At 59.6% G+C, this 13,024-nt stretch overlaps 1 protein-coding gene across 1 annotated transcript; it reads left to right on the top strand.

Moving 5' to 3' along the window:
* The first annotated feature begins 6,916 nt into the window (after positions 1-6,916).
* On the top strand, positions 6,917-12,770 carry LOC112929699 (chymotrypsin-C-like). The gene is made up of 8 exons (XM_026011876.2): positions 6,917-6,972; positions 7,997-8,088; positions 8,182-8,279; positions 9,341-9,466; positions 10,203-10,339; positions 11,074-11,219; positions 11,995-12,147; positions 12,708-12,770. The coding sequence occupies exons 1-8, from the start codon at positions 6,933-6,935 to the stop codon at positions 12,720-12,722; spliced, it is 807 nt and encodes a 268-aa protein (XP_025867661.2). The 5' UTR covers positions 6,917-6,932; the 3' UTR covers positions 12,723-12,770.
* The last annotated feature ends 254 nt before the right edge of the window (positions 12,771-13,024 follow it).

The raw sequence follows: 13,024 nt of genomic DNA, 5'->3' as shown, positions 1-13,024 counted from the left end.
CTCCCTTCCTCCCCGCCCACAGGCCACCTGTCCTGGGGCCCCCCAGCCACTTCCAAGACTGGGGGAGGGCGGACAGCGAGAACTGGGGGGGCTCCAGCTCTGCAGCAGAGCGGGACCTAAGGGGCTCATCAGAGGCACTGGGGGCTCCCCACCCCACCTGTTCTCTCCAGCCCTGCCTCCTCCCGCTTGCGGGGGTGGGGGGTGCGGTGGGGGCAGCACGCTTCTCTTTTGGCAAAGGGACCCAGGACGCTCACGTGGAGACCCCAGCCAGGCAGGGTGGGGGGCAGCTGTGCCAATCTACCTCACGGGCCCCCGCTCTGCCGGCCATGCCAGGGATCGTGGGAGGGAAGGCCGCTCCGTGGTCGCCCGGGGATCCGGGGAGAGCAGGGTGGGGACGAGGGATTGGCCCTTTCGCAGGGAAGGAACCAGCGCCCGGCTCCGATCCCCGGGACGCGTCCAAGAAGTGCTTTAAGTGGTTTGCGCGGACCGGGCGGTGGGGACCAGGGGCCTCGCTCGGCCCCTTCGCGCCATCCTTCCCTGAGTGACGTGCGCCGCCTCATCAGCAGCGATGGGACGTGTCCCGTCCCCCCACCCGCTGAGGGAGCATGGGGACCCCAGCCCTCCCTGTGCCCCTCCCCAGACGGGCTGCGGCCCAGCCTGCGCCACCAGCCCGGTCCCACGCAGCTCCCAGTGTGCTCACCCACGTGTGCGCGTGTCCGTGCGTGTGTGCGTGTCCGTGTCCGTTGCCGTGTCGTGAAACTGTGCCCGTCACCCCGTCCAAACAAGTGAATGGCCGTCGAGGCCGTGGTTATGCAACTTCCGATGTGTGTCATGACAATGTCACTGCTTTTTAAACTTGATAACTCTTTATTTTAGTAAAATGCCCCCAGAGTCCACAAAACTGTTGGATTTGCAGAGGTTTTATTTTTTTGGCCTTAGAACCTGCGGAAATTAGGAGGTACTGACCCCAGTGCGGCAGCCTTGGCCCGGGATTGCGTTTGCCTTAGCGGATATGTTTATACAGATGAATATAAAAAGTTCTTTTTCTTTGGCTTATTGCTCTTTTTTTTTTTTTTCCCCTCCTCCCTTCTCACCTTCCCCCAAAGAAAGCTACTTCTTCATTTGGTGGTACAATTATTTTTTTTAACTAAAATAAGATAAAATTCTATATTCTTATGTGTGTGCGGTTCTTGTTGGTCGGTGGAGGGGGTGGAGAGGGCCTGGGAGAGGGAGGAAGGGGACCATGTCACCTGGTCCTGGGGCAACACTTGCTCAGGTGGCTCCCGGGCCCTGTCAGAGGCCCCCTGCCCCCCAGGAGACCCTTCCTAGTGGGGGAGGTTGAGTGTGATGCCACCTCCTATCAGCAGGGTTTACTCTAAGTGCTGTACAGATACTTAGGAAATCCTCACGACCAGCCCATGAGAGGTGCTGATTCATCTCCCAGGGAGTCTCCCAAGGCACACAGGCTGCGTGGAGGGGGAGACCGGGCCAGGTCGGGGGACAGGATGCAGGTCCTGCCCCCTTGCCCGCACAGCCACCCCACCAGGCAAGCTCAGAGGAAGATGTGCACGGGGAGTGACACCTGGAAGTTAATCCTGGAACCTGTGCTGGTTCCAGATGGATGTACCCTAGAGCCCCCCCAGGTCCTCCCCGGAGCGGAGACACACACAAGACAGGCTGGGAGGGCAGCGTGATGAGACCTGGGTGCTCCCCGTGTGGCATGGGAGCCTCATCTGTAGGCTCCTATTGGGTCTCGCTCTCCCCGTCTGTCCAATGCGGGGGTGGACTAGGGTCTCTCGGGTCAGCAGAGCCCCGCAGTCCCCAGGTAGAGGTGCCACCTGAGTTCAGGTGAGGGAGTGTGGGCTTGGGCTGGGCATCGCTGCCCCCAGGTGGCCGTCGCTGGCACTGCAGCGGCCCCTGGCTCCCTCCCAGGCCCTGCGAGGGGACAGCGGGGGTCCCCGGAGCGTGTGTGCTGGGGAACGCCACCCCCACGTGCCACCCACTGCCTAAGATGCCACCACCATTAACACAGCCTGTTAGGCTAAGCGTTGCCCTTCGGTGCTCCTTCCCCAAGGGAAGAATATGAGAACCCCCGACGACGTCCTAGCTCAGCAGGTCTCAGAACAAAGGGACCGAGGACACCGAATGGGAAGGATTAAATTCAAGCTCTAGGGACACCCGCATGGCTCAGCGGTGGAGCGTCTGCCTTTGGCTCCGGGCGTGATCCCGGGGTCCTGGGATCGAGTCCTGCATCATGCTCCCCGCAGGGACCCTGCTTCTCCCTCAGCCTGTGTCTCCGCCTCACTTGCTCTCTCTGTCTCATGAATAAATAATTTTTTTTAGATTTTATTTATTTATTCATGAGAGACACACAGAGAGAGGCAGAGACACAGGAGAGGGAGAAGCAGGCTCCATGCAGGGAGCCCAACATGGGACTCGATCCCGGGTCTCCAGGATCACGCCCTGGGACGAAGGTGGCGCTAAACCACTGAGCCACCCCGGGCTGCCCTAAAATCTTTTTTAAATAAAAGAATTAAAAATAAAATAAATTCAAGCTCTAGAGCCCCGCCTTCCCGCTTCCCCACGCCGGGACCCTCCACCACATCAGCAGGTCTCAGCAGGGAGGGGCCTCTCAGCCCCAGCCTGCCCAGGACCCCCACTCCCCGGCAGAGGGACCAGGTTGAGGAATGAAGAGGCCCCGAGGGACTCAGGACCCAAGACTGGGAAAGGGACATGGTTCCTTGATCCCCTCCCACGTCCCATCCTCTCAGCCCCCATCACTGACACCCATCAGCGAGCCTCCAGGCCCCTTCTGAACCCCCAGCACCAGTACTTCCATCTGGTCCTAAGGAGAAGCACCGCCAACACCCGCCCCCGCTGGCCACTTGGTGGCCCTCACCCCAGAAGCACCTGCCACCTGGGAGTCCTGTCCCAGCCACTGGAAAATATGGTCCCAATCAGTGGCACCTGCCCCGTTTCTCAGGCTATCACCACCGTCTCACTCCCAACCTTGACGCTGCTCCTCCCCAGGGCCCCCCTCCACCCCCTCTGCCAAGTCACCCTGGATTATTTTTCCGGGAAGTCTGGCCCTGAGTGTCCGAGGGACCTCGCAGCCCAGGCCCTGGGAGGCCCCACTCCAGACCCTGGAAAGCACAGAGTTGAAGGTGATGAGAATGGGGATCCCAGGGTTCTCAACACCCTCAAGTCCTCAAATTTGTTGTGGACGTGGAATCCGTAGGAAAGGAATCCTCTCTCAACCTGCACGCCACTGAGCCCCCGGCCCGGAGGAACGAGCCTCTTCTCGTCCAGGGCTCCCAGCCCAGGGCCCGGAACACTCGGGGGAACACCTCCTGCCCCCCCAGCAGGGAGCTCCAGCGGTGCTGAGCAGGGTCTAACCTCTGCAGCTGCAGCCCAAGCACAGGGTCTGTGCACGGCAGGTGCTCAGCGAATGCGGAAGGGAGGGATGGTGGGCCGGCTGCTAGCTCCACGATGTGTCAGCACCTCACAGACCGCGCAAGCAAAATAGTCAAGTCTTTAATCAAGTTAATCCAAGGAGCCCCTGGGTGGCTCAGTGGTTGAGCATCTGCCTTTGGCTCAAGTCGTGACCAAGGGGTCCCGGGATCGAGTCCTGCGTTGGGCTCCCTGCAGGGAGCCTGCTTCTCCCTTTGCCTGTGTCTCTCATGAATAAATAAATAAAATGCTTAAAAAAAAAAAAAAGAAAAAAGAAGTTAATCCAGGAAATCCACGCCACAAGGCTCCCCTCTGCAGATATCGACAACCTCCACTCCCACCCCATGGCGGTGGCTTTAGCTTTGGTTACCAGCACCAGAAAATCAGGTCAGCCACCCACGTGTCACGGCCATAACTTAGGCAGTTTGGACCACCGGAGTCACGGCGTCCGCTGCATCAGCACCCAAGCCAGCAGGGGCTGGCACTAGCCACACACACACCCAGAGGGAGCACCCGCCTCGGCCCAGTTGCTCCCAGTGAGAACGCAGTTTTGTCCCTGGCTACCCCTGGGCACAGCTAGAGACGCCTCCAGGGCCCAGAGAAGGCTCCTATGAGCCACAGAACATTCCCCAAAGTCTCGCTCTGTCACTCAGTGTCACAGAACCTGACAGAGGATGGGCCACAGCCAGGGCTGATGGGTCCATCCACACCGCAGCCACAGTGCTGGAGCCCATGAGACCTTTAGGGCCTGCAAGAATCTTTTGTTTCTTATAAAATCAGCAGGGAAAGAATGAATACAATCCAGGCTTATATTACGTGATACCAGCTTAGATTATATTAGCCTTTATACCTATGCAGTCCTAAAACAGGCTTTTAAATTTTTTTTAATTTAAATTGAAAATTAATTTAAAATTTTAAAAGCCCACAAAGGCCAAAGGGCCCAGTGACGTCCGGACTCCAGCTTTGTCGTAAGAACCGGACAACAGGAAAGAATAGCAGCTCCCTTACGTAGAGCTTGGCGTATGCCAGGCACTCCCTGCAATTAGCTGCAGACGGCATTTTTTTAAAAAGATTTTATTTATTTATTCATGAGAGACACAGAGAGAGGCAGAGTGAGAGAGAGAGAATGAGAGAGAGAGAGAGAGGCAGAGGGAGAAGCAGGCTCCATGCAGGGAGCCCAACGTGGGACTCGATCCCGGGTCTCCAGGATTAGGCCCTGGGCTGAAGGCAGCGCTAAACCCCTGAGCCACCCGGGCTGCCCCACCCCCCACTTTTTTTTTTTTTTTTTTTGCCCTCATTTTATCGATGAAGGCACAGAAGCACAGAGAAGTTGAGTCATTAACACAAGGTCACACAGCCAGGAAGCGATGGCCCTGGGTTTTCCCTCCTTCAAGAGTGTGGCCCAAGAGTGGGCAAAGCACACAACTTCCCGTCTTCAGCATGTGAGGCCGATTAGGGTGACCTCGGTTCTCTCCACGTGCCATTGCTGGTACTGCCTCGCATCCAAGGCCCCCGGTATAGGCCTCGAAAAGAGGAAGCGCCCCTAAAGCGGATGCTGTCTACGCCTCCAGAGCAGCTGGCTACTTCCCTCCAAAAAAGGGTCGGTTTCTCTGTGAACATTCCAAAAAAGAGAAAAGAAAAAAAGAAAAAAAAAACAATGACCTTTTCCCTTGGAACCTCACCGCTCCTGGGCCTGAGTGTCTGTGGCCATTTCTGTGTCTGGGCACATGTTTGAACGTGGGGCATGTGGCTCTGCAGGTGGCCCTGTGCTTTATCCATATGAGATGGGTGCGTGCGTGTCTGTGGATGCGGAGGGGCGTGTGTGCGTGCGTGTCTGTCTGTCCCTGCATGCTGGCGTAGCTACGCGCCCGTGACTGAGATGGGCGCCGGGAGGTTGCTGTATCTCTGAGTGCAAACCGGCGAGTTCCCACACGTAGATGCCCAGTGCATCATTTCCCCCAGGTTGCTCAAGGGAAACTGAGGCCCAAGAGCTTGCTCAAGATGCAGGACCATCCAGCAAGCCGCTAACGGAGCCTCGTCTCCTGCTGTCCGGGCCTGCGGCTCCCAAGGTCCACCACGAAGTCTGCATTTTCGTGTCCAACGGAAGTCTGCAGGCCAGGCTGACCCTTCGCAGAGCCTGGCAGCCATCTGCTCTGGGTCGGAGGTGGATCGGCAGTGGCCACTGGGCCCGCCGTCGGGACTGGCCTCTAGAATGCACCAGAAAGTTCCCCACGGCCTGAGATGCCCAAGGTCCAGGCCCCGGGCCTGAGATCATCACACCAGGACAGACCACCCCCCCTTATCCATACCCTCCCTGTCTTTATGTCTCTTTATCAAAATTTTCTTGATTTCTATATTACCAAAGTAACGCATGCTTGTTTCTAAAAAAGAATTTAACCTGTATAAGCCACGTAAGCTAGAATCCTCCCCACCCTCAGATACCCACCGCTAACAGCAAAGTGTGGGGTTTTCTGAATTTCTTTATTAGGAGATAATCCCTAGGGTGAGCAGAGGGCTCGGTTCGAGGGCACTCGGGTGAGTAGGAAGGGGAGGGAGATGGGGCCAGAGTCGGGCCTTGGCGCAAATGGGCTACTGCAAGGGACGGGCTGACCCCGAACTGCCGGGGCTCCGGGTGGAAATTCTGGACACGTGGGGCTTTGGAGCCACAGGGAAACCCACCACGAACCCAGATCTGTCACTTGACCCTGACATTCAAGTCATGGAGCCTGGACGCTGGAAGGAGCCTGGGATGTATCTGGTCCCGTGCACCCACTTTAGAGGTGGGGAAACTGGGACTTTGCAGGGAGATAACTGGGCTGGCTCCGGGGAGGAATGTGGCCAGTTGGGCACCTTCCCGAGGCTCCGTGGACCTCAGCCTCCATCCACGGCAAGAAGGCAGGGGGTACCCCAAGACCAGACCATATTAGCCAAATGAGAGAGAGAGAGAAGGAAACAGGGTGTCCCCGCAGGATGAACCCCAGACTGGGGTCAGAAGTCCTGACTTCAGATCCTGGCCCTGGTGCTCCCGCTGTGTGGCCCTGGGCGATCGCCGACCCTCTGAGTCCCGGCTCCCACCCCTTTCCTGAGTGGATGAAAGTGTCTCCTTCATGCTGTCGGGACTACCGAGCGACCACAAGAAGTACCAGGCACACTGCCCGATAAATGATAACTAAACAGGACGAGTTAGGGAGAGGGGATGAGAACACGCTCCGGGCAGAGAGGCGGGGGGGTCCCCCAAACCTGCCAGCCTCAGAATGTGCTGTCTCAGGAGATGTGGGGAATCCATGCCTCTGAGCCAGCCTCATCTCCCGCCCGAATTAAACAGTAACCAGCCAAGGTCAGGGAAAAGGCCTTGTCAGAACAGGTTTCTCCCCAAGGGGCGGCTCAGCCTTGAGCGGGTGGGCCCACCCCCACGCCTGCCTATAAGTGTGTCCCCACCCGGCTCAACAGCCACTCCATCCTGAGCCAGTCCCACTTGCAGCATGTTGGGTGTCACCGTCCTTGCCGCGCTCCTGGCCTATGGTAAGCGGTGGGTCGGGGACCAGCGGCAGCAGCAGGCCGTGAGCTCAGGCTGGGTGCGGGGGGCAAGGAGAGGAACAGGGGCCCTCTGCTGTCCGGGGCCCCAGGAGAGGGGTTTTGGGGTGACCAGCTGCTTGTCAGACAGGCCCACCGCCTGCTCTTGGCAATTCTGCTTCGGTATCTGCAAAATAGGGCTGATGACATAGTAACGGCCCATCCTGGCCTCCCTCTGGGGACCAAGAAGGCCTAGCCTGCCCAGGGCTGGCATCTCTCCCTCAGGGACTGATGCTTTGCGCACCCATTTGGGGGCCCATCTCGCAGACAGGAATCAAGGGGCTTGGCTTGAACATCACTTAACTCTCAGCGGGACCTTGACAAGCCACATCACTTCTCTAAATGTCACTGGCTTTTTTGACAAAGGGGAGCACTTGATTAGGAGTCCTTCCAGCCAACAACGACGACGACGGTCATAAATAGCAACAGCAGCTCCTGTGTGTTGCATGGTTACTATGCGCCAGGCGCTGTGTGAAGCCCTTTACGTGCAGGGGCTGATTTGATCCTTGACAGGCGGGGCCTATCAACACCTCCATTTTACGGAAGAGAAACTGAGGCTCAGGGAGGCTGAGGAGCTTGCCCAAGATCACATGACTGGTTAGCGGTAGAGCCTGAATTTGAGTCCAGGTCTGTCTCCACGCAGAGACCGCTCCCCACAGCCCCCAGCTACGACGGCCTGGACCCCTGGACTCAGTGCTCTCACACCCCCACTACGGGAGCTCTAGGAAGGGACCCCAGGGGAAGGAGGAAGGAGCAGGTGCGGCGGGGCGCACACGCCTCCCACCTTTTTATTTTCTTCAGTGTATTAGACACTCCCTCTGTTCCAGGCCCTTCACTGAACTCTGCAAGCCGCACAGTAAAACCCGAGCCTATGCCCTCCCAGCCCCAAAGTCTGTGCTCTTCCCACCTGCCCCCTCCCCGCTGGGGACGCCAGCCCCTCTCACCTGTGCGCTTCGGGTCCTGAATCCCCCAGCCTCCAGCTGCGGAGTCCCCACCTTCCAGCCCAACCTAGCTGCCCGAGTGGTGGGAGGAGACAACGCCAGGCCCCACAGCTGGCCCTGGCAGGTAAGCGCTGCTGCAGGGGTGGGCGGCGGGCGGGCGAGGGTGGTGGGCTCACGGTCCCGGGCTGACACGTGGCCCTCCTGCGCCTTGCCCCAGATCTCTCTCCAGTACCTCAAGAATGGCGTCTGGAGGCACACCTGCGGCGGCACCTTGATTGCCAACAACTACGTCCTCACGGCTGCCCACTGCATCAGGTGAACGGGGGGGCCCAGGGACCCCCCCATCACCCTGGGGTGGGAGCCTGATCAGCTGCTTTTATTGAGCAGCTACTACACACTCCAGGCACTGGGCGAAATAAGCTACTCGTAGCTGTTCACATATTCATTCAACAAGTCTTTCTTGTGCACCTGCGACGGGGCCCGGGGAACACGGGAGCGGGGACAAAGCCTGTGCTCTCGGGAGCTTACGTTCCAGCAGAAGAGCAACAGGCCGGGAAGCAAGTAAACATACAACATATCAAGTGGCAACGAAGAAAAATAAGGCAGGATGAAAAATACAAGGGGTCCTATTTATTTATGTTTTTAAAGATTTTATTTATTTATTCATGAGAGACACAGAGAGAGAGGCAGAGACACAGGCAGAGGGAGAAGCAGGCTCCATGCGGGGAGCCCGATGCGGGACTCAATCCCAGGACCCTGGGGTCATGCCCTGGGCCGAAGGCAGATGCTCCACTGCTGAGCCACCCAGGCGTCCCAGTCCTATATTAAAAGAGGTGGCCAGCGAAAGATCTCTCCAAAAAGGGGATACTCGAGCAAAGACGTGAAGCGAGGAAGGGAAGGGTCTCCTGGGCAGAGGGAACAGCCAATGCAAAGACCAGGAGGAGGGAGCCTACTTGGTAGGTTTGAGAAATAACTGGGAAGCGGGTGTGGCGGGAGCCGAGTGCATGAAGGGAGCAGGAGGTGGGTGAGAGGAATGCGAGATCACGGGGCAAGAGGGGTGCTGGCGTGGGCTAGCTCACCTGGCGGCCGCCCTGGGAGGTTAGTGCAACGGGCTCCACCGTGCAGATGAGGGAACTGAGGCCCAAGGCCACCCACCCAGGAATCAAGGCAGACCTGACTCCAACAACAGGGTCCTTACGCTGTGCCCTGGGGGCGGTCAGTGCAGAGAGACGCCCCCTCCCCCTCTGAACGATTCCCACGGTGGCCTCGGGCCTGGGTCACCGAAGCCCTGAGTCCCCTCCCTGCCCCACCAGCCGGCGAGGGCAGGCAGCCAGCCTGACCCGCGCCCCTGCCCCCCCCCCCCCACCCCTGCTCAGCAACACCCTGACCTACCGCGTGGCCCTGGGAAAGAACAACCTGGTCGTGGAAGATGAGGAAGGCTCCGTGTTTGCAAACGTGGAGTCCATCGTCGTCCACGAGAAGTGGAACTCCTTCCTGGTGCGGTGAGTCCCCACCGCCTCGCGGCCCCCGGGGGGAGCACACGGGAAGGAGGGGTCCCTAACGTGGAGCCGCAGAGCCTGCTGCCAGCCTGTCCCTGGGCCCCGTCCTCACCCTCAACAGCCGCCAGACGACCCCCTTATGCCACATGGAACAAGGCTAAGTGGAGACGGGCTCCTCTCCCATCTCCCTCGCTGGCCAAGGTTCCCAGAGTCTCTGAGCCAGGACTCCCCTTTGTGGAGCGCCTACTGTATGCCCACATTGCAATAAGCACCTTATAGGCCGAGACTTATCTAATCCTCATGTCAGCCCTAGACAAGGAACTGGGGACTCAGGTTAAGACATAGGCCCCAGGTCACACAGCCCGGTGTGTGGCAGGAAGAGCAATCAAACCAGGTCGGTCTGGGGTCAGTTAACATGAAATACTAAACATCGCAGCTGCAAGTGCCCCTCTTCTGGCTGACACGCAGCCTGCAGTGCCTTGGAAAGCGCCCGCCTCCCGGCTGTCGAGCCCTTGCAGGCACAGGAGGCAGAGGCTTCCACGCAGGGGAGGGCCGGGCCTTAGACGGCAGATCCTTCGTCCCCTGCCATCGCCGGGCCCCACGGAAAGAACGGGAGGCCTGAGAGCTTCGCGGAGGACCCCTGGGCCACCCCAGGCCCGCTCCCAGCTAACTGAGCGGCCTAGCGTGGACCCCAGCCAGGGCCCTCCTACACACTCACCACCTCCACTTTGGATTCCAGCAACGACATTGCCCTCATCAAGCTGGCGGAGCCTGTGCAGCTGAGTGACACCATCAAGGTGGCCTGCCTGCCGGAGGCGGGCTCCTTGCTGCCTCAGGACTACCCCTGCTACGTCACCGGCTGGGGCCGCCTCTGGAGTAAGTACAGCCCCCCAACCCCCACGCACGGCGTATCATGAGAGCCTTCCTGGAGGAAGCAGCTCCCGCAAGAAGCATACCACCCACGTTTGCCCATCACTTGGCCTTTCTGTCTAAACAGCTTAACACCATTTTTTTAACTTTGTAATAATAACGGTTAATATTTATTGGGCATACACCACGTGCCAGATGCTCTAACACGTGCATTCAAGGGTAGAATTTGTCGAGTGCTTAGAACGGTGCTTGGGGCATCCTTGGTGCCATCTAAGTGACTATGAAATAAAATAAGCCATTGAGGGCAGGGGACTAGAGCGTACGGTACCCCCGTATGCCTAAGTTAAAAGGCTGCATGCAAATAAGCGAAGGTAGGGAAGACCTAGAGGAAAATGCACGTCGGTACTTGGAAAACCTTGGGGTGAGAAAGATCCTTACCGATGTGACACCTAAGCAGAGACCCACAAGGAAATGCCTGACCATGGAAACCCCAGAATCCAAATTCAAGAGAGAAAGCTGTGGTTATCCCACGAGGGCTTTCTACAGACCAGCCTTGCACCCCCCCCTACCCCTGGCGCTCCCTGCCCCACCCTCAGAGGGGTCCTGACCCACACTTGGGGACCACAGGTCAAGGTCGTGCCTCTCAATTAAGGGCCCGCGTGAGGTCCCCATCCAGCCCCCTGCTCCCTGAAGGCTCAGGGCCGCCTGGCTGAGTCCGGGCCCCCCTCTGTCCCCACCAGCCAACGGCCCCATTGCCGACGAGCTGCAGCAGGGCCTGCAGCCCATAGTGGATCATGCCACCTGCACCCAGAGAGACTGGTGGGGAACCATGGTGAAGGACACGATGGTGTGTGCCGGGGGCGACGGCATCATCTCATCTTGCAACGTGAGTGTGCAGGCCCCACGCCCCGTCCCTACTGCAGGTGGCCGAGGGGAAGGGGGCAGTGAGGAGGGTAAAGGAGGGTGGGAGCGGGTGACCCACACGAGCAAACCCTTAACCTTTTCCCTGGTCGGGCCCAGGAGGCTTAGGGGCAAGCAGGCACCCCCCCTCAGCGCCGTGGCGAGGGCGGGAGGATCCGGGCTGGAGTCCCAATCCCGCCACGCGGTGGCTGCGCAGTCTCGGGCAACCCGCTCACCCTCTGCGCCTCCACCTTCCCACCTGTAAGACGGAGACACAGCGAGCACAGGGTTGACGTGAGGACCGATCTAACAGGCATAGAAGACATTTAGGTGACGTCTCTGCACATGCTCCTTCACACCACCAGCTCCATCCAGCTAGGGAGGCAGAGGACCTGGGGAGTCTGACACAGAAACATCTAGAACAGTCAGAAAGTGTCCTGTTCCCAAACACACAGCCCCTCTCCCCACACCCACCTTCCCCACTGTCTTAGGCCTCTCAGGTCTCCCGGCACCCTGGCCTCTCTGGGCAGCTCACAGAGCCTTATGCACGGAGACCTGAACAGCAAGGGAAACTGAGGCACAGACAGGGTTATCGTTAGCCCAAGATCACGCAGCAACCTAAGAGCTAGCCTGGCACCCCCACACCGCATCTCCTCTGCCTCCCTCGCCACGGGGGGCTCCAGCCCAGTCCTGCCGCCCCCGCTTCCCCAGCCTGCCTCTGGGGGAAGCCCCGCGGCTGACGACCGCCTGCCCTGGCACAGGGGGACTCGGGCGGCCCGCTCAACTGCCAGGCCGAGAACGGCATGTGGGAGGTGCGGGGCATCGTCAGCTTCGGCTCCGGCCTGGGCTGCAACACCCTCAAGAAGCCCACGGTCTTCACCCGCGTGTCCGCCTACATCGACTGGATCAACGAGGTGGGTGCCTGGCTCCGGGCCCCTCTTCCCGCCCCCGCCCTCCCCTATCCCCGCCCTGGGGTCGTGGGGTCACATGTCCACGTGCCCACCCGGGAGACGCTGAGTGCTGAGCTGGGTGCGGCGAGGGGCACAGTGACAGGGTCATCCACACCTCTGCTGGTTCCAGTAGACCCGTGTGGCCACAACCCCCCCCAGGCCCCCAGAGTGACACGTGGCCCCAGGACAGCGGGGCCAAGCCGGGCCCAGCAGGGGAGAGGGGTCAGCGTGGGTGGCCTTATCCACACCTGAGGCTGGGGGACCAGAGGGTCACTCTGCTCTATTAGCCTTCGTGCCGGGGGCACAGTGTGTCCTGAGCCCCATTTCCCCGTGGTCCGAGGTGCCCTGGGGGCTCAGGCCCTGCAGGCAGGGACGACACTGGCTTGTCAAGACCCAGGGTGGCCTGCCGTGCCTCCCGGTCCCCTCGTCGGGCAGCATTCGCTCCCGGCAGAGCCTGGCGCTGCCCCAGAAGGGGACGCACACCCCTCCTGCCGAGTCCCTCACCCTGTTCTCTGCTCTTCCAGAAAATGCAGCAGTGATTCATCGTTGGGAACCTGCCACCCCAATAAACCTGCTTCCCACCCCCCAGGCTGCCTGCATTCTTGACGTGCGCCTCCCCTGCGCGGTCCCGGGCTCGGTAGGGCTCCACGCCAGGGGTGCAAAGAGAGCCCCTCGGCCAGCGTGGTCAGGCTGTGGAGGAAGTGGGGGGGTCTCCGCAAGCCACATGGTAGCCTGAGGGGGCAAGAGTTAAGGATGCGCCAGACACTTGCCCCCCAACATGTCACAAGCTGTGAACCACAGGGGTCTGATGAAATCACCCCCTTCCTGATCCTGGGGTCCT

This window comes from Vulpes vulpes, chromosome 2, assembly GCF_048418805.1.
Source record: "Vulpes vulpes isolate BD-2025 chromosome 2, VulVul3, whole genome shotgun sequence".
Classification (NCBI taxonomy): domain Eukaryota; kingdom Metazoa; phylum Chordata; class Mammalia; order Carnivora; family Canidae; genus Vulpes; species Vulpes vulpes.
The sequence above is the reverse complement of the archived record's forward strand: the minus strand, read 5'-3'. Positions and strand labels throughout refer to the sequence as shown.

Coding starts and splice junctions, on each gene's coding strand:
- LOC112929699 (XM_026011876.2), top strand. CDS start 6,933: ATGTTGGGTGTCACCGTCCTTGCCGCGCTCCTGGCCTATG. Junction 6,973..7,996: donor TGCCGCGCTCCTGGCCTATG/GTAAGCGGTGGG, acceptor TGAATCCCCCAG/CCTCCAGCTGCGGAGTCCCC. Junction 10,340..11,073: donor CGGCTGGGGCCGCCTCTGGA/GTAAGTACAGCC, acceptor TGTCCCCACCAG/CCAACGGCCCCATTGCCGAC.